At 32.0% G+C, this 22,444-nt stretch overlaps 1 protein-coding gene and 2 long non-coding RNA genes across 4 annotated transcripts; all 3 read left to right on the forward strand.

Moving 5' to 3' along the window:
* The first annotated feature begins 159 nt into the window (after nt 1-159).
* LOC132729254 (uncharacterized) lies at nt 160-1,790 on the forward strand. The gene is made up of 2 exons (XR_009625589.1): nt 160-293; nt 1,003-1,790. It is a non-coding gene; the product is annotated as an uncharacterized LOC132729254 (long non-coding RNA).
* A 2,698-nt stretch (nt 1,791-4,488) lies between these two features.
* Nucleotides 4,489-14,505, forward strand: LOC132729256 (tripartite motif-containing protein 3-like). 2 transcript variants are annotated; one of them, XM_060714976.1, is made up of 8 exons: nt 4,489-5,089; nt 6,772-7,057; nt 7,489-7,575; nt 8,319-8,402; nt 9,056-9,172; nt 10,845-10,961; nt 12,495-12,616; nt 13,164-14,505. In XM_060714976.1, the coding sequence occupies exons 1-7, from the start codon at nt 5,076-5,078 to the stop codon at nt 12,600-12,602; spliced, it is 813 nt and encodes a 270-aa protein (XP_060570959.1). In that variant the 5' UTR covers nt 4,489-5,075; the 3' UTR covers nt 12,603-12,616; nt 13,164-14,505. The 2 variants fall into 2 exon arrangements, with proteins under 2 accessions (XP_060570959.1, XP_060570958.1); XM_060714975.1 differs by having other exon boundaries at nt 12,495-12,608.
* A 4,954-nt stretch (nt 14,506-19,459) lies between these two features.
* On the forward strand, nt 19,460-22,034 carry LOC132729251 (uncharacterized). The gene is made up of 3 exons (XR_009625588.1): nt 19,460-19,598; nt 20,797-21,082; nt 21,728-22,034. It is a non-coding gene; the product is annotated as an uncharacterized LOC132729251 (long non-coding RNA).
* Nucleotides 22,035-22,444: the final 410 nt, after the last annotated feature.

Genomic DNA, 22,444 nt, shown 5'->3' on the forward strand with positions numbered 1-22,444 from the left:
TTTTTTTTTGTTGTTTTTTGTGTGTGTGTGTGTGTGTGTGTGTGTGTGTGGTGTGTGTGTGTGTGTGTGTGTGTGTGTGTGTGTGGTGTGTGTGTGTGTGTGTGTGTGTGTTTTTCATGTTCATGTTTAATGATGCTGCACCTTTTTTTTATTATTTTCTTATCCAGACGCAAAAGGAAGACCCCGAGAAAATTGTGCATGATTTGGCGAAGTCATCATGTGTTGTTCAAATAGTACATAGATGCGCAACATGTATTGAAGGTTTTTGCAGATGTTTTTCCAGATTACTTCAGGTGTGTCAAAAATGTACTATTTAATTTTAATTGTTACTGTAGACAACGATTTAAGTGTTTGTGTCATTCGTCCTTAAAAATAGTTTAAAGGTTCTTATTCTGCCGCTTTTAAACAAACTAATCATTTCGGTGAGGAACGAAAGGTTCATGTTTAAGTTGATCTACTTAATTTTAAAGTAATCGCGTTAAAGCAATTTTACGTTTTTGAAATTTCATTTTGTAAATAAATGTCAAATGAACAACAGTGACATGTTTAGTAAATAAATTAGGTACCAAAATTGAGCCATTTTTGAAGTTAAAGGGAGACCCCTGAGGATTTTTTTTCGATTTGTTTACCATTTGATGGTCTTGACCTATGATTTGTACGTAGAATTTCAGATTATTCGCTCAATCCTTTTTTTATAATTAATCATTTTACTTCTTGAAAACGACTAAACGCTTAAAGCTCAAATAGGTATAGCACAGAAACATTTGAGTACATATATCTGTCTTTAATATCTTGTGCATACCTTGCCATTTTAAGTGCCAATTTTTTTCTTTCATTTTTGGACCAGAGTTGAATTCCATTAACACATTGTATATTTAAAAAATGATAATTTTGTTTCATCACTTAAGTAATGTCGAAGGCCATAATGTCCATTTGTAATTATATTATAAATACAATTTAGCTGACATGCAATTGAATTCGTTCGTACATATAATTTTACAGACAAGTTTTGGCTGGCTGAAAAGAGGAAGAAATACGAAAGGAATAAAAGGCACTTAGCTCTGTGGATAGTTTTATGATAGACACGGACACGATACGCTCTCAAGCAAAAACATTTCTATACATTTTTGTGCAACAAACTTGCCTTTCAATCTGCAAACTGGCATTCATACTGGATATAACATCTGAGGAAATGTCTTCTACATGTAGATGACCTCACCTACATACATGTATTTATCACACACCCGTGCCGATTTTGTGACTCCGTAAATATGGTATTGCACGGCCGTGCATATATTTTGACGTGACGTCATTAGAGTTATACAAACATAGCGTAAAGACGCGCTAAACGTAAGCGTTATACTATAGGTGCGTCATTGAAAAATTACTCTTATTTCATTTAAAACGGTGTTTAATTTAGGTATTTGATAAATAGAATATTAAATTCGTGTAAGTTCATTTATTACTGAATTTATTGAACTCGTTGAATAAAATAATATTATGCTCGCCAAAGGCTCGCATAATATAATTTTATTCAACTCGTGCAATAAATTCAGTATTGAACTTACACTCATTTAATATCCTCTATATATGGAATCTTCTGGAAACAAATTTTAAGTGATACAGATAAGTCATAGCTTTTTGTCCACCAAGCCAGATATGACAAGGATTGTAGCAAAAAAACTGTTATAATATTTTAAAGCATATAACCAATACAGTAAACATAATGGTTAGTTTAAAATTGTATTAACATTCTAATCCAAAAGTAATTATAACATACTTCTCAGTTATTATGTAATTGTTTATCTAGCTTTTTTACACTTTTAGACGATTTTTATAAGATTGTTCATGATAACTAATCGCTTGGATAACCACTGCTAACCAGACAAAAATAAGCAGCTGTTACACATATTATTACACATTGTATGTAAATAAAAAGTCTCATATAATTCTGAGCTGAACGGTCAGTTGCATATTTCTCAAGTCTACTACTGTTTACTAGGCATATTTACGTATTCTGGATACTACTGAATTAAATAAAGAAAAAAACATTGTTCGCAGCTTTAAATAGATTGCTTTTAGTGTACAAGATTAATATTTTGTTAAGAATCTTCTACACACTGGTTAAAGCTGGTGTTATGACTTTATACATGCTTATGAATACTTGCTATTTATGTTTTTGAGACAGACACATTTAAGTACTTTTTTAATATAACTTTTGTTATTAAATTATTTTAAAATTGTAAGCTTATAAATAAGGGAGGTAAATCTGTAGATCATATACTCTTTGTCAATGTATCCTGATGAGTTATCCCTCCTACAGCAAAGAATAAATAAAAACAATCTTGTAATATTTTCAAGGAATAGCTATACATTTTTCATGCTCTTTTTATCTATGTTTTGTGTGTGCGCGCACTTGTGCACGCGTATGTAAGATACTATATTAAAATAAAATATATCATCACAAATTCATTATCGCCCGTTCTATTCAAATCAAATTATAATTATCAATTCTAACATCATTAATATTTTCAACATAATTGACATTGTAATCTATATATCTCAAAAGGCCAAATTTGCAAAAGAATGTGTGAAATATAAAATATGTAGTCAATAATAGATGTCATATAATAATTATATAACCGAAGGATTAGTTGGCCTTCTAAAGAAAATAATAACTTATTTGAAAGGAACTACATGTATACGTATGCATTTTTATTCACTTTTTCGTAAAGGAATTTCGCAGTGTTTCGGCAGCACAACCTCACAGTCTTTATAAGATAAAGTGTATGAACAGGAAAGGATCATATTTAGATATAAACTTTTATCATATAAGCCATAGATTTTAATGTTTTAATATGGTGCGTATACTTTGCTGTATGCGGACAAATATCCGAAACACGTTGGTTTGAACATTTTGATTAATATGCGTCATCATAATATAAAATTATACTGCATATCTTAGTGTGTCGAGGGTTTTAAAAATAGAATTATATTTGAAAGACCACGGGGCTCATATCTGTCGAATTGTAGAACATTCTTTTGTCGCCGGAGTTTCCAGTTCGCTATCGATTGCCTTTCAAGATGCAAAATGATGGTCACGATACCAAGCCCTCGCCCCTGTATATGAAAACTATGTCTGAATTCACCAACAGCATTGTGTCCACTCACACCTCAGCCATGGGTTCGAATACCGAAAGGGACTTTAATTTAATTCTTTCACGTGTTGAAGCATTCCAGAAAGTTTTCGGACTTCTGTTGTCGGCTCTTCTACTCAGAATGATGCCCACTCAAGTCTGAAATAATTCACAAAGGAACTGCTGCAAAGTCGCAACCTGACCTGAGATACCAGCCTAACAGAAGGGCTAATACTAGTATATGCGATTTGGCGGCCAGCAACGGGGCAATTTACAAATTTGTAAAGAAGAATTGCATATGCCGAAAGTTTGATTAAGTTATCGATCTAAACCAACAATTGTAATTCTTAAAACGAATTAAATTCATATGTCAGAAGAAATATTATTCAAAGACTAAAATAAGTATTTAAAATTATACACAAAATTATACAAAGCTATAGTAAACGCTGGCGTAATTGTTAAGTAATTTAGTTTATTTTCTTACTTTTTTCAGGGGGCTCGTCGTTTTAAGAAAACTGGTTTATGCCTTTTATTATACAATTCGTCGTCGAGTTTCAAATTGACTTTTCAAAAAAAAAAGACAAATGAACGGTCACACATTCGACTCGCCAGCCTATTAACATAATGCGGCGTCAGGAATTAATTTTTCAAAAATATATGATTCCTCTAGGTATAAGATCATAACCACCCAACGGGTTATGGGCACGGAAAATGCATTGTAAAACTTAGTGACTATTGATGTCAACAACTCAACACTCATACTATTAGTTCAAGAGAAAAAATTCGTAAGTGACGCAACCAAGGCAAAAGTTCAGAGATTCAAAATGGCCGCCAAAATGACAAAATACCATACACGTTTTGCTTCTTGACTTTTTCTTTAAAATTATCTTTTTTGGCGGCCATATTTGCGGCCATCTTGAATTTCTGCACTGTACTTTGCTTGAACAGCGTCACTTAAGAAATTGGTATTAAAAAAGTACAAACAATATGCTTTAATTATAATGACAATGTTTTGTTTGGTGATTCAGTAAATTACGATTAAACCCCGCCATCTCTTGGACTTTATGTTTGCTTGAACATGTATGCGCTGAACACGAGTTGGTTAATTAAAATTTGTTCTTGTTTAAAGGATGTGTAATTAATATTATTTACTTTCTGGAGTATTTCTGGATCATCCCTAGGACACGTATAACGCCCTGACAACAGAAACTGACGACGAAAGAAAATGAGGAATTGTCCTGGTACTCAAGATGACCTCAGACAAGGTTTTCACTTTTGACATCTGAGAGGCTACCAAACACTGTTAATAGGTTTGACTCATATAGGTTTTGATCTCATATACAGTAGGTGTTATTCTGTTAATTTTTATTCTTTTAAATTACATCCTTTCTGATTTTATTCTCAAATCTTTGTAAAATTGATTAATACCATTATCATTTTTTATTTTTTTCTTATGTACATATGTTCACAGCATTGTCAGAGTTTCATTTTTACTATATGGCACTTTACTTCGTTTTGAAATGTTTTGTTATATTGTTGTTTTCTCACATGCCCAGTTAGGCCTTGAGATATCAATTAAACTTAAAAAAAATATATTAACCCAGACTATTTACCGTATACCAGTGTTGGTAGATAGTGTAAACGGTATGTGTACAGTGGGGGTAAACACGAAAAGATGTATTTCTATTTGCTCAAGGATTCCGTTCAGGTATATGTATTAAATTCAATCAGGACTGAAATGTAAAGAATCAATCAAGTATTAATCTTGCTTATTCATTTATAATAGTAGGAAATTTAACAATTGGTTTATCAGAATAAAATACACTTTCGACCCAGCAACTTAAGGGTTGCAAAATATGTAAGGAACGATATAACATATTCGCCGCAGAGAACTTGTTACCTTATCGCGCTTTCCGATTAAAGTGTAGAATTTTCAAGATGGAGGATGACAGGTAGGAGATATTTTTTCAGTCATTACTACAATTAGTTAAGTTTCTTAAAGATGTTTTCGCTTCGCTTGTAAAGAATTTGTTCCGGCATCCAGTCATTTAATTTCTAAGACCCTGCACCTTAGTATTTTCTTTTTATTGGCTCATAAATGTGCAGATTTAAAAGTTTGAAAATTCGAATCGAGAGACTAACGCATTTGTTCTCCTTTTCTGACATTTTTTAGCATGTGTAACTTTTAACACGGTTATTCCTCTATGATACTAAATTTTCTTCTGACTTCTTTGCTTTATGATTATTTGATAAAAGACAAACTATTTTTATTATTACGTATTGTATAGCATCTAAATATACTTCCTTTATTCTGTGACATCATCAGTAGCTTCGTCACATATTTCAATGTAACGACTCCGATCCTGATCAGAATCTTCATATCCTATTTTTATACACTCTTACCTTGTACTTTAAAGGTTCCTTTTCAGAAGGTTCGGTGCTGTGTACTTTCTTCATTTGTTTACTTCATAATCTGTAAATATCCTTCTTGAAACATCTTACATGTCATGCAGCACAACCTTATATCATTGTTTTTCAACATAACATTAAATACTGTAGAAACTTATCTTCAAGCACGTGGTCCTTGCATGTTGAACATAGAGTCTTTGGAGAAAGTTTTCTTACTGTCCCGTGTGGAAATGGAAAATACATAGTCAAATAGAATTTAGTTCTTAATTTTTCTTTTTAGATCTGTTTGTTGGTATATCAGTTAAAAAGAATTCGTTTTATCTATCTCTGTATCTTCTATTTTTTTCTGAAAGTCCTGTTTGTTTAATATTAGTATTAACAGCAAGAATTTGACTTTTTAGCTGTCGCTTACGCACTTTTAACGATTTATCATAATCACTATTAACTCTATACAAAAGTCTCATGCTTTATCTTTAATTTCAAAAGGTTCTTTCCAAAAGGAGGTAAATTTAGAAAAACAACAAATTCTTGTTATTGAACGTGATCACCAGGCTCAAAAGTATATCATGACATCATGAAACATTTTATATCTTTTAATTAATTTCCAGTATGTTGCCATACAAAAGCATGTATCACTTCTAATATAACTTGAAGTTCCCGTGTCCATTGTGATATTTACTTAGAAATAGACGGAACTTTAAATGCTATATCAAAATTTGTAGATGTTTAACATAAGGTAGTTCAGAGACATACCTTTGGTTTCAATGCTCAAAAGCCATCATCACATAAGATTTATACTGATCCCGAATGACCAGAAAAATATAACAACACTGAAGTGAAGTACGGGGGAACTTTTTATAGCTCCCACACGGCACTTGACAGCTGCATAATCTATTTTTTAAACTTCTCTGTTAATTGATGTAAAGGTTTAGCAATATCTGAATAGTCTGTTATAAATTTCTGTAAAAACTACAAAGTCCTGAAAGTGGACGGAGTTCATGAACATTTCTAGGCGTTGACCATGACTTTATACAGATTACTTTTTGCGGATCGGTTTTAACAGTATCAGGCGAAACAGAATTCCGAAGAAACTCTACGTCCTTTCCAAAATCATTATAGGTTTTACCATAATACCTTACCTTTTTAATGTAAACCACTTTCCCAGTATTTATATTTATTCACCAATTTTCAGTGTTTACATTTCCCATTTTCAATATACTTTCAGAGCAGGTAGAATTCTTCAGTTAAATATGTCAAAAACTATCAAAGAAATTATTTCGGAGGAATTCCTGACATGCAGTATTTGCATGAAAGAATTTCAAGATCCTAAAGTACTAAAATGCCTTCATACATTCTGTAATGAATGTATACAGGCCACAATACAACACCAAGTTATGACGTCACAGTCGGAGTCGTGTCCTGTATGCCGGACTAGAATTGACCTTGATGCAAATGGTGACTATAACCTTCAAACTAATTTTCGAGTAAAGAACTTACTGGGAATTTTCAAGGTAAATATACAATTCAAGTAACATCTGATTGTCAAAAGAAAGACTGGTGGTTTCCCGACTAACAATTCATTTTGTATAAATATTCTTGTTAGAATTGTTTTTAATTTAATTTTAATTATTTAAGAATAGCTTTGTATTGTGCCTTAACAAAAGTGAATATATATCATTTCTAAAACTTCATTAGATATTGACATAATATAAATACTGTATCATATTTATATCATTTTTAAATATCAGCTGTAGAGCATGTCTCGATATAAGAGTTTTATTATGTTTCAATATCCAAATTATATATAATATTTCGTTTTGTAATATTATGTTTCAAAAGTACTTTATTATTTTCGATGATGATGATTCTATATCTTGTTTTATAGTTGATATATATGTATTATGTTTTGTTGTAAATTTTTATACTTTTTATATTTTTACAGAGGTTGCCGACAAGAGAATTATTTGTAGAATTATACAAAACACAAGTTAGATGTAATCTTAGCATGGCACATATTGTCACTATTTCGGTATGAATATTTCCGAACATCTGAAATATTAATTGTGAGTTGTACAGGGTGGCTTTTCCACGTGGACTGTGGCATCAGAATTTCAGAATTGATATGGAGTTAAAGAGCGGCACAAATAAGCAAACCAATACCAATTCATATTTTCTAAGCTAGTTCTCTTGTCTCAAAACCAATTTAATACAAACTAAAGCAGGCAGTGAAAAACGCATACGTTTTTCTATCCTGTACCATATTTTCAATCATACATTCGACAAACAAACATTCGAACGATGGTTGTGATTTGATGCAGAGTGTCAACTGAAAATGATGAAGAAGCATTCTCGATTTATGTCATTTCATTAATATAATAGGCCCGCTCTCAACAACTTTCTTTTGTGCTTTTTTACCTCGGAGATCAACAAAAAATGTCAAGAGAGGTTCGATTAAAGCAATAAAATCAATAAAATAACAAAGCGAAAGAGAGAATTGTGCGGTCTGCACTGCTTCAATTCGTTTAAAGTTTGATTTACGAGAAGTAGGTCTTTATTGGAAAATATAACTTGTATTGGTTTATTTGTATGTGCCGCCAGTCAACGTAATATTGTTTCTGATGTATCAAATCACGTGGGATGGCCACCCTTTTATAGTTTATTGTGAGCATAAATAGGGTATAATAATAAACATTACTACATAAAAACGAAGCGTGGAGAGTATGTGTTTGTTATTGCTTAGTATTTATTGACTTTTACTAATGGTTTATTTAGGAGGCGAACCAGTGCGTGTACCTTCAAGCTAGTGTCGATGATCTTCGCTTTGCAGTCCTTGAATTACGTAGCCAGATAGAGCAGGTAAATATATTTTATATATAATTAATGTTTAGAGAAAACATTCAGTTTAAAGATATTTTAAATACTTTATTGATATGTAAAATAACATACGCAATTGAATGATAAATTATGAATGATATATCAAGATAACCTCTATCCTCGTGTTTCCTTCCGTATCAGACTTGTGTTGCCGGTAGTTTTACCCATGCCGGAAATTGCATCCTTGTTCACTCAAGCCCGATGATACAATTTCTTCAAAATGACATCATTTTACGCATTCTATGAAGTAAATTCATACGCAATTTTAAAAAAAATAGTTACAGAGGAAATAAATTAATTTCCACGTGACAAACCATTTTAAACATGGTAGAAAAGTCCAGAAAAATATCCCCCCATCGAGTATTTGGAAGGTTATTGGGTTGTATTCTTCTTTACCGCCTAATGGACTGATATTCGTCGAACGAGGGTTTACTATTTGATATGGACATTTAATCTAATGATTTAGTGCTTATCACGGTAACTGAAGGTTTTGAAGTACTAATTTATTTATTCGAGATTTTTTGGAGTAAATCAATAAGATTTAATTTACTGAACTAGACAGGTCTTTATCAAAATTTTCCATTAATATTCATACATTTTTCAAAATTTTACTAATTTTACAAGTGTCATTCCAGTATAAAGCTGATTTGGAAATGAAAAGGGGCATCACGGCAAAACTGTCTGCACAAATGGTAACAAAGGACAACATAATTGACCACTTACAAAAAGCTGTTGATAATTTAACTTTAAAGGTAGGTAAAGATGTTTATGTATGGTAAAGATACATGAAGTATTGCATGATTTTGCATTGAGTAGTTAATCATTTTAATTTAATTCTGTAACTATTATTATTCCATAAATCAATTATCTAGGAACAAAAATTATAGTTTTGATCAAATATTGAATTTTGACAAATGCGGGTCCAACAGATGAAATTCATTACAAGTGAATCATTCACCAATCAAATCTTGAAAATAACTCGGTATATAAAGGACACCTTTAATCGAACAAACGATTGTGGGGGCCTCCGTGGCCGAGTGGTTAAGGTCGCTGACTTGAGATCACAGGTCCCTCACCGCTGTAGGTTCGATTCTCACTCGGGTCGAAATCTTTCATGTGAGGAAGCCATCCAGCTGGCTTACGGAAGGTCGGTGGTTCTACCCAGGTGCCCGCTCGTGCCTGAAATAATGCCCGGAGGGGCACCTGGGGTCTTCCTCCACCAATAAAGCTGGAAAAAAATCGACGATAAAATCTCGGCGGGACGCTCTAGGATGGCCCGACTTGAGTGTACGGTCGCCCATATGGGTTTCCGGCGGCGACCTTAAATAAACGCATTAAAAAAAAAAAAAAGAACAAACGATGAAAAGCCGTCCGGTAGCTCAATAGGTAGAGCGTAGAATCGGTCGAACTGGGTTCGATTCCAGAACAGCGCATGTCACTTTTGTTGCGACTAATCATGAAATCCTTTTTACGGTCATTCGCACTGTACATCTGCTCTAGGAGGTACAGAATTTATCAGTTCCTTGCGAAAGTGACCCAGAACAATGCAGTGGCTGAACTGCGCTATGGTTGCTCCCTGTCAAATCCGGAGGGTAAACTACCAAAAACCACCAAATATAGTACAACACGATTTGCTGGACATATTAAATAAATAATCAAATAAAGAGCACACGCACATATATAGTCTGCTGTGCATGATAGTATGTATTGATTCATCCTCATGTTATGTGTATAAATACTCAGAATAATCTTTAGATTTTGTGTACTCGTGCATGTGTATGAAGTTCAGATCTGCGGTAAGAAATCAGAAAGGCCGTAGTCCTCAGTGATTAATTACAAACATCTGAAAGACATACCGTGCAATATAAAACCATATAAAGCACTGAGAATCATGTTAAATATCCTTTTTAATACATACGTGTGATGAAAAGGAAAGAGGAAAACGCAATCGCAATATCTCGGCTGTTATTCATAATAACCTCGGATTTTATACAGATTGAAAGTTTTTCTACCACGTGGTTTTAAATGTAACTAAAAGCAGAGAGTGTAATTTTGTAATATTGTTTGACATCCAAAGGAAAATAAAGTCTATTTAATATTTTGGTAAAATTATTATTGAAAATATGTCCACTGGTGCATTTTGCGTTTGCTTTTCGGATCAGAATATCCTTACATCGAAAACTGGTGATAATTCCGTGGTACGAGGATACAATATATAACAGAAACAATTAATCTAAACTAATATATCTATAGATTTAATGCTGATCTGAAGGTTTTAAAACACTTATCTTTTTATACGACTTTTAATCTTGAAAATAAATGTAATAAGAGTACTTTTTCAGACAGACCTTTTTCTAAATATACATGTAGTTCTCTATGTTCACATTTTCATCGATTTTATTAATTTTATACGTGTTATTCTAGTACAAAGCTGAATTGGAAAAAGAAAAAGCCATACCGGCAAAATTATCTGCACAAGTGGTCGCAAGGGACAACACGATTGCCGATTTAGAAAGAACTATTGATAATTTAACTTTAAAGGTTGGTAAACCGTTTAGTGTACGGTTAAAATACAGGAAATACCACAAGATTTTGCACTGAATCATTAATCCTTTTTTAACTTTTAAAAAAATAAATACCTAAGAAAAAAGTGATAGCTCGAAATTGTCAACAAATTTTGAAATTTGAAAACAATTGTTACAACTCTGGGTCTGAAAAATGAAATTCTTTAAAAAAAATCATGCATAAATCAAATCTTGATAATAATTCGGAATAAAAAGGACATCTTCAATCAAAGATGTAATGAATCTCCTGTCTACAGGATTTGCAGTGCATTTTTAATAGATTATTTTAAAGAGCACACGTACATGTAGTCCGCTGTGTAATATATTACATTTTGGTTCTGCTCCAAATCTGTACTGCATGTTATGTGTATAAATAATTGCGAATTATCCTTATATTTTGAGTGGTTTGCTGTAGGAAGTTCAGGTGTACAGTAAGAAATCAGAAAGGCCGTAGTCCTCAGTGATTAATTACAATTATAATTTTATATTTCCTTTTTGATCTGACAAAATCAGCTCCTTACTGACACTACGCATTAAAATCTGACGAGCATCAATAGGAGGTCACCTTCTTGTGATCTTTCAAATAGCTAATCATCGGCGAGCTTTTATTTCACAATTTTGAAAGCGATGCGGTTTCTAATTTTATTCGCCCTTTACAGATATATCATTATATCGTTGTCCGTTGAAGTAAAAGAAATTGTTGATTTTTGTTATAAAAATGTTTGAAGGAATTTGAACCAAATAATTTGGAAAAAAATAGACTCATGTTTTATTGGCAATATTGTTTTGCCAGGTTATCTTCTGCCTATATGGACAATGTCATGTATGTTCTCGAAATCTTGAAAATTATCTCAGTTTTAGAAACCGCTTTGCTTTGACAATTGTGAAAGCTCGCCGATGATTGGCTGTTTGAAAGGTCACTCACGAGAAGGTGGTCTTGAAATTCTAATGCGTAGCGTCAATAGGGAGCTGATTTTATTTTTCGATAAGCTTCCAATATATCTCTGAAAAGATGAGACGCTTTATTGTCACATGGTAAAATGGCGACCTCCATGTGCCACCTCTGTGGTTAAAGTGATGGAGACATGTTTCTTTTACACAGTGGATGAACCCAAAGAATAACAGAGATATTTTTGAAATTGATAACAGTCAAATCCCTTCTAAATCAGGAAGAAGTGATAGGAAATGTGTAATTTTCTCGCGAACGAACAATGCATTATAACCCGGGCGAATGGCTAATGGCGTTTTAAGCCATTGCAATTGATGAATGTCGCCTAGCAGAAAGGTCTAGCAGACCTTGCTTAACCCAAGCGGCAACGCCGAAACATTTTTACTCGTATTTGGTACTAAAAATAACTAAAAAAACGAACGCTGAAGTTATTGAATTTCTGTTGCTAAAATTGATTATTTTTTCCGTAAGTATAAACAAATTGAAAGGTATAACCCACTCTGAGAAATGCATTTTGTTCATTCATATAATGCTGCACCTTTTTATTATTTTCTTATCCAGGCGCAAAAAGAAGACCCCGAGAAAACTGTGCATGATTTGGCGAGGTCATCATTTGTTTTCCAAATAGTACATAGATGTGCAGGTTTTTGCAGATGTTTTGCCAGATAACTTCAGGTCAAAATGTACTATTAAATTTTAAATGTTACTGTATGCAACGTTTGTTTTTTTGGTCAATCGTCCTTTAATATAAACACATTTGTTTTTTTTCTTTTTGCCGCCTCTAAACAAACAGGAACGAAAAGTTCATGATATTGTAGATCTACTTAATTTTAAAGTCTTCGCGTTATAGCATATTTATGTTTCTGAAATTTCATTTTGTTAAACAATAACCAATAATTAAAAGTAGCGTTTTTCAAAATTGTTTTACTTTTTATAAACGACAAAAACATGGAAAAAAGTGGTAAAATGCTTTAAGCTACTTAACTATTCTAGTTTATTTGTCATTAAAGTGCCCGACTGGTTCTATGCAAGATATTCAACTATCTATTTTTTTCAATTTTTGGACCAGAGTGGAATTCCATTAATATACACGTATGCATATAGAATAAATAATACTTATGTTTAACCACTGAAGTAATATCGAAGGCAATAATGTCCATTTGTAATTATGTTATAAATACAATTTCGCTGCCATGCAACTGAATTCGCTCGTACATATAATTTTTACAGATAAGTAATGACTGGCTGTAAAGAGGGACACATACGAAAGGAATAAAAAGCACTAACGTTTGTGGATTGTAATATGGTAGACGTAGACATCAAACTCTATCAAACAAATATTATATTCCCTTACACTCTTGTGCAACAAACTTGCCTTTTAATATTTTATACCAGTTGTCAAACACACTGGATATAACATATAAGCGAAAGGCCTTCCCGGTGTCATCGTCTATGTATACATATAGGAAAGCTTTTGAAACCTAAAAGTAAAGTTTGTTTATTTCATGGTGTACTTTACATTAACTCATATAAAGAGGTTCCATTAATTACGTATTTGCTAAAATGGTCAATTTCAAAAATATGCTTAAAACCTGCTAATTTATATCACAAACGTTTAAGTGATGACGTTGTACGAGGATCTTTCATATCATTTATAACTATCATAAATATTATCAAAATTATCCTTTGAGGTCAAACCAAGATTTAATTATTGTTTGCAGAATATTTTTGTGAATAAAACTCTTACTCTTGCCAAATATCATTGTGGTTTTGCACCGCACAGGATAGAAACTGGCCGCTATAAAGGGTTACAGTCTTGCAATACTTTTAAAGAATGGCTATACATTATTTTTATGTTCTTTTTATTTATGTTTTGTTATGTTATGAGAACAGAACAGAACAGAACAGAACATTTATTTTATTAGATTTGTACCATAAGTACATCATCGTAACATATTTACAAAATTAATACATTTACATGTAATATAATACAGTCACATGATAAACCAGTGTTTATAATTATCAAATCGCAATAACACATACATTACATTTACACATTTACATTTAATAAAATTACAAATACATAATATAATCATGATACTTTAAGCATACAATTTCATCGTTTTTTATTCTAAGAGGATGGACTTAAATATGTGTAGCAGATGCTCTTAAAGTCATAGCACGTTTAATATAAATAGCTAAATTTTTAAGAATTGTTCTTTTATCATTTTTTAATAGTTCTACATAATGGTTTCGAACTATATGAATACCATCTTTTAGACAGTCTTTATAATATATTGCTGTACCCCCGCTAGATCGCTTGGCTCTGCGATGCTGAAATTTACGATATAAATTATGAGTTGTATAACCATCAATGTCTATTTTACTTGTTTTAGATGTCCATGTTTCATATAAAAATATAATGTCTTTAGATGTTATAATATTTACAAAATCCTGGCTACTCTTTTTAATATTTGTAAGTCCATTAACATTCCAGGACAAAACACTTAAACTATCCCCACTGTATCCCTATACATCCTTCTGCGCATGCCCGTCTATGTAGAGAGTGTCATAGGACACCCTGTTTTCACACCGAGATCACGTGAGAGACTATAACAAAATGAAAAAAAAATAAAATAAATTTGTATTGTCACAAATTTATCTTCGTCAGTTCTATTCAAGATCCTTTCACTCAATTTTTTAAGGTCTTATATCATAAATACGATGATCAAATGAAACTTTATAAATATTGTAAGTTCTAAAAAGATTTTTTTTAAAGATATTACCGAATTTACATTTCTTGTAAATATTAAAGGAAGGTAATTAGAAATTTATTTTCGATAAAGTTTAAGCCATTTTTTTCAATAAGAAATGAATGCATACATTTTAAGGATTACTTTTAATGCCTTTAAACATTTGTAGTACATATGTAACATATTCTTGAATGTTTGGAAATTGTTTTAGTAGAATAATTGTATATACATATAAAAGTTCACTTAAGTGTTGTTACATCCTACATTACAACATACAGGATCTTTAAAATCAGATAACTATCATCAGTTCAATCATCCTTAATATTATCAACATTGTTTTATTATCTAAAAACAAAAGTTGCAAAAGAATGTGTGAAAAATCATATATGTTTAAGCTGCAAATGTTTAATGTTTTAATTTAGATGTCAAATAATAATTATTTAATCGGAAGATGATTGGCCTTTTAAGATGATAATAACATTTATAACATTCTGTGATTAAAAGTAAACAGCATGCATTTTTATTCATTTTTATGACCCCAGACATATAGTTATTGAATCGTCCGACCGTTCGCCCATTAACATAAAACGGCAAGTTATTTTTCTCTTAAGTTTTACCTATACCAATTGCTTTATAATTTAAAAACTTACCAATAAACACAATGTACAGATGTCTTTCATATTTGGATCCCTTCCATGGTATACTTCCTTTGGATTGAGTAAGGGATCTGTTGATCAAGGTCAAGAGTGTCAATAATAGATTTCTTCACATTTGCTTATATAGCCTTTATTATATGATTGATGTTTTCTTTTCGTGGTCCATTTGGATTGAGTAAGGTGTCAGTTGGGTCAATCACCAGCGCTAAATTAGATTTTTTACACTTTTGCACAGACAGCCTTTATTTTTGGACAAATGTCTTTAATATTTGGTAGGAAGATGTCTTGCATGGTCTTCTTCTTGAGAATTGAGTTAGGGCCCTTAGGCTAAGTGAGTTAAGGTGAGGGGTGCCCAAATAGATATCATAACTAAAAATTTTCTCATGCATCCTATACTTTTAGACTGGAGTTTTTCATATTTTTGGAGGGATCATACCTTGGTAGTCCAGTTTTTGGAGTCGCAAGTCATACATTTGATTATTCTTTATGTTAAGTTAATTATATTTTTAACTTCATCAGATGGTAATGAGATGTCAGCTTATATTTTTCACAATAACAAAACGCCATGCCTTCGTCAAGTTACATAACTGTGTTTACATTATTTTTTTTTTTTTTGCATTTTTTCTGTCTAAAATTGAGAGAATGGGTAAACTTCTGACATTCGTTAATTTGATTACTAACAAGTATCTGGGCCGGGGGTATTTGTGTTATACAAACACGTTTTTATTTCTTTAAAGAATTACGCTTATTTTTTGGCTGCACAACAATATTAGAAGCCCTCAAAGTCTTTATAAAGAAATGTGTATGAACAGGAAATGATCATATTTAGATATAATCTTTTATAATTTAAGGTATAGATTTTATTATGGTGGGTACGAATTCCTGCAGGCGGACAAATCTCCGAAGCACGTCGGTTTGAATTTTTGAATATATGCCATCACAATATAAAATGATAAATCTTCGAAGCACGTAGGTTTGAACGTTTAAATATGTGACATCAAAATATAAAATGATACTGCATATTCATACACGTCGAGGGTCTTAAAAATAGAATTCTATTTTAAGACCATGGTGCAACTTATCTGTCAAATTGTAGAACATTCATTTGTCGCCCGAGTTTTCAATTCGGTATATTTTGTCATTCAAGATGCAAAATGATGGTCACGATACCTATCCCTCGCCACTGTATATGAAAACTTTATATATATCATGTGTTGAGGCTATCTAGAAACTTTTCGAAATTCTGTTGTCGGCTGTTCTACTCAGGTGCCTACTCATGTCTGAAATAATTCACAAAGGGACTGCTAATGTCTCCCTCTTCCAGTAAAGCTGGAAAGTCGCAACATGACCAGAAATGTCAGTCTGACAGACGGGCTACAATAAGCGATCCGGCCGAAATATTTGATGAAAGCTTCGGGGCAATTTACATTTTTTTGCATATGTCAAAGGTTTGTTTAAGCTATAGATCTCAATTCCATTTACAGACCAAGAAATGTAATTCCTAAAATATTTTTTTTTCGCTTTATATAAATACATGTTTATGCTTTTAAGAAAACTGTTTTATGCATTTTCTTACACGATTCGTCGTCGAGTTTTAAGTTGAAGTTTCAAAACATAAAATGACAGATGAACGGTTACAGGTTCAAACAAAATCAACAAAATGATTCTTCTTGGTATGAGAACATAGTCACTTAACTTAACGGGTAATTAGCAGGGTAAAAGCATTGTAAAACTAAGTGATTATTGATGCCAGAAGCTCAACAGTAATACTGTTAGTTTAAGAGATGACGGGGTTTTATTGCAATCTACTGTATCACCAAAAGAAAACATTCTTAAGTGACACAGCCAGGGCAAAGTACAGAAATTCAAGATGGCCTCACAAAAAAATGTTAAAATACCATACAAATTTGCTTCTTGGCTATTTATTTTAAAATTGTTTTTTAATCGGCATATTGGTGGTCATCTTGAATTTCGGTACTACTGCTTCACTTAAGAAATGCGTATTTAGAAACTGCAAACATTATGCTTTATGTTTCTATCGGTGATACAGTAAATTGCAATCTCTCTTTTAGACTATATGTTTGCTTGAACATGGATGCGCAGGACACGAGATGATAAATAGAAACTGTTCTTGTTTTCCTGTTATAAGGATAGATTAAAGGATTTGTAATAAATGTATTTTAGCTTGTGAAGTATGTCTGGATCATCTGTAGTACATGTATAACGCTCTGGCGATGAAACAAAAGGAGGCAATTCTTCGTTCTCAGGACGACCTCATACAAATTTTTCACATGTGACACCTGAGATTTTCTTTATATCTTGATCAAACATTCTTAATAAGTTTGACTCATTGATTTTATATACAATAGTTGTTATTCTGCTCCAGCAGGCTCATGATATTATTAAGTTTTAAATTAACAAATATCGTAATTTTATAAAAAGGGCTGACAGCAGACGAACAGACAAACAATCAAAATGGCAAACGTTCCGACTTGGCTAATAGTATTGCAGAGTAAACTAAAACAATAATAAAATGTAATATCACTTTGACAAATACAGGCAGACAGACAGACTGATATAAAGCTTAAGACCAGTATACCCCCTCCCTGCCTCCCTTATACAGTTTTCGTTGAGTGGAGAAAATGTTTAAAAATAAGGCAAACAAGTAAAGATATTTCATTTATGTTTCATTTTAATTACAATTGGTAAGTTACATAAACATTTCTAAGAAATTACTTAAACTAAATAATGTCAAATAAGGTTTGCATCAAAACGGGAAAAAATCCCACATAAAATCTAATTCAATGATTATTTAAAATTGAGTAAAGATATTTTAAAACCATGATTTTACTCAAATATTTCAGTTTTTTTTCACAATAATGTTTCAAACCTAGTGAAAATACTTCAAACAAATGAGCCGCGTCATGACAAAACCAACATGATAGGTTTGCGACCAGCATGGATCCAGACCAGCCTGCGCATCCGTGCAGTCTGATCAGGGCTAACAGTTTCTCTACTTGATATAGGGTTTGTAAACGAACAGCAAAAATCCTGATCAGACTGCGCGGATGCGCAGGCTGGTCTGGATCCATGCTGGTCGCAAACCCATTATGTTGGTTTTGTTATGACGCGGCTCAAATAGCATCGAAATTAAGTTGCTGAATATATGATAACAATTTCGCATCAGTCACGTTGTATGAGTTTCTACTTAACAATGCTTCATGTTAAATTATTACATTAGATGACATGATTAGATAGATGTGAGGTGACATATTGGCGTAACATACGTTTTATAAAACATCACATATCCTGAAAATTGTCACTTTATCATTTGTAGCAGAATTAGCATCCTGATATTCAAGAATAGTCTTGAAGACTTTTACTCAAGTGCTTTTACAATTTTCTAGAAACAAACAACAGATCATTAGTGGCCCATTATACTCCAAAGGCCTTACGTTTCAAGTGCTTAAAGACTTTACCTAATGTTGAACGATATTTAAATAAGATATAACATATAAGTACTGTATAGAAGAATTATTTCTTTTTCTTTCTTTCTTTTTGTTGTTGTTGTTGTTCATGTCGTAAACTTGTGATAGAAAATGGTAGGCATATTGGAACAGATAATTACAATGTACTTAAGTATTGCTTTCATTGCTTAAAGAATATTTATGTTATAGAAGACGAACGGCATTTTTTCTTCGAATGTTCACCAGAGCTGTCTGTTTTATAGATACATGATTGCATCAGTATTCCCATTATTATTTTTTCCCATTGTCATCGATAATAACTTGTGAAGTCATATCATTTGTTAAATATGTATATCATATATTGGATATCTGAAAGGAAGATCCAAATGCTGTATAGTTATTTAATGATTACATTTAACTACCATTGTGTTTAGTTTGTCATTTCATTATTTGATTGTATTGCTGCACATTGTATTTTTCGAGGAATAAATTATTTTCTATTGTCTATATATTGTTTATTATGTATTGTATATAACATAAACGTATCTACAATGCATGTTATCTATCTTATAAATTTACACAAAATCTTATTTGATAGTCAGATAATTTACTTGAAAACAAAGCGACTAAAAATAGTATAATATACTTTACCGAAGTAAAATGAAACGTGAAATGTTTATTGGGTTTAATAATTACCCTGGTACTTTTTATTTTCAGTTCAAAACTGATTAAGGTTTGATGCAAGTGTCATATGGAATACTGAGATTTTATAATTTGAACAGTTTACAGGTAAATATGTTTTGTTTTTCCTGCAAGAAAATTAACAGACAATATTACAATATGAACACTTGATAAATATGTTCATGTGTTTAAATGTAGTAAATTGATAGATTACATGTGATTTAATTAGAATTTCCACAGCATCAATATAGGCTTTAATAGCAGCAGTCCAGAGCTGTCCGGTACGGGGACATGATTAAGATAAGTATTACAGTTTTTTTAATGTTTTTGTACGTGCCACCTAAAAACGACTATAAATACCTTTAATATATTCCCTTATTCGGCTGCGAAAATTCAAAAGTCGCATGATTTACTGCGGAATGACACGATTAATTTTCAGAAATTATTGCAAAGTGAATAAAAACATTAACCCTTTAACATTATTCTAAAAATAGACTTTACCCAATCACCACTGCGTATCGTAAACCCCTTTCACACTAGCGCACCAGGGACACAATTAAATGAACGCCTCTCGGAAGCAAATATCCAAGTGGAATATATTAAAACCTTATGAAACTGTTCATTTTCTTCAGAAAACAATGTGTTAGTTTCTGGGGGGAAAGACGTACATGTACACATCACGTTCTCACCAAATCATTTAACTATTCCATTGAACCTGACGGTGTCCCTGAACTTAGTCGCTGGCTATGTAACAATACTATAATTTGACCCTTTTAAAAGGTAACCTGGCGACTGAAATAGTGAAAAGAAAACGATCCAATTGACCCCCTTAGGAGTTTATTTTCATATTTGGCAGTGTGCCTTAAAAACTGTACAGTACACGCAGGAGACCAGGAAACAAGAAAATACTCTCTTAATTTAAATTAAAATATTATTCTATAAATGCAAAGACAACATTCACATCTATATAAACGCCATCGAGTACCATCAATTCTGCGGTCACCTCCATTATACCACTTTCTCAGTGTTAACATTTACCACTTTCTTATTGTTAATGTTTACCACTTGACCGGCACTTACATTTACCCCTTTTTCAGTGTTATTACATTGTAACCACATTCACTCTCTCATTGTAAACATTTACCCCTATTCAGTGTTAACATTTTCCATTTAAAACATCAACCACTTTTTCAATGTTGATATTTTCAATTTTCTCAGAATTAACACATTTTTATCAGAATTTTCACATCTTATTGGAATGGATAAAGTACTGCTGATATTTATTTAACTTGTAATATACTTTCAGAGCAATTAAAATATCGTTAAATATGTCAAAAACTATAAAAGAAATCATTTTTGAGGAATTCCTGACATGCAGTATTTGTATGGAAGAATTTCAAGAGCCGAAGGTACTAAAATGTCTTCATACATTCTGTGAAGAATGTATACAGACCACAATACAAAAGCAAATTATGACGTCACATTCGGATATTTGGTGTCCTGTATGCCGGACTAGAATTGACGTCGATTCAAATGGGGACTATAACCTTCAAACTAATTTTGTCATCCAGAATTTATTTGGAATGATCAAGGTAAATATTTAATTTTCTATGGATATTTTTTAAATTCTAATGATATCTAAATGCCAAAAGACAAATATTTTGTTTTTCAGACCGATGTTTAACTTGTTCTAAAAATTAAAGAATAACTTTTGTATTGTGCAATATCAAAACTTATGTTTTTATGTTTTAATATCAAAACCACTTTCATATTTCACTTATGATTCGATATCAGTACTGTATCATGCTGTATTGTGTCTTGTAGCAACTCTATATTATGTCTCGATATCAGTTCGTTCTATTTTATGTTTCGATGTCAGAATAATATCAGAATTATATCATGTTTCGACAACAATACTAAGTGAAGTTATGTTCTGTATCAGTATTTTGTTATGTTTCAAATTCATTTCTGTATTATGATGCGATATTTAGTGCTACGTGCATTATGTTTTAATATCAATTCTATATTATCTCTCGATATCATAATTATAGTACGTTTCACGATCGATGAAATACGTTATTTGTTTCAAAAACAGTACTAATCAATTTTCGATAATACTTCTGTGCTTCGTTTGAATATCAATACTATATTATGTTCGATGATGATAGTACTTTATCATGTTATCAATAGTTCATTATTATGTTACGGTTTCAATGTTATATTACATATATTTATAGGATTTGCCAACCAATGAAACATTTGCAGAATTATACAAAGTAAAAGCTGGACACAATCTAAACATGGCACAGATTTTTGCCATATCGGTATATGCATTTTTAAACTTTTGAATTTGGCATTGTTTGTTATTGTTTACTGTGTTTTTGAGCAGATTTGGGAAGATGGGCGAAAAAAAGATCACCCCTAAATATGCCAATTAAGGAAGGTCTGCAGGTCGGTCATCACGTGGTTAGTAGCTGTAAGTTCATTCCGTAGAAATCCTTCGATTTTTACGCGAAAATGTTAAATCTCGCCATCTTATATCCATAAAAATACAACAGTTATGGATATCTACAAAAAATATGTGAATATTATTAATTCGGTTTATTCTCTGGTACGTGTAAAATAATTTTCAAGATGGATTTCAACCTAATTTCTGATAGGTTGTGAGAAAAGTGCGAGTGGGAGCATTCAGAGAAAAAAACTTATCCCGTTTCAGGTCGAAACCAGGCAATAAATCTATAGACCTTTTTACGACGCGGTTCGTTGCTATGAAATATCGATCGGAAGTAGTATTTTCTCGCGCATGCGCAATATGCGTAGGGCAAAGAGCATCGCCCCACATAGAAGTATAGTAAAAGTTAATAGACAATTCCGAGTTACTTTAACGTAAAAAGCTGAAAATTATATGAAATAGCTTTTAACAAAAACATAAAAAATTACTGTTTTCTGGGTGT

This window comes from Ruditapes philippinarum, unplaced genomic scaffold (genome assembly GCF_026571515.1).
Source record: "Ruditapes philippinarum isolate M1 unplaced genomic scaffold, ASM2657151v2 ctg6483_1_1_1_1, whole genome shotgun sequence".
Classification (NCBI taxonomy): domain Eukaryota; kingdom Metazoa; phylum Mollusca; class Bivalvia; order Venerida; family Veneridae; genus Ruditapes; species Ruditapes philippinarum.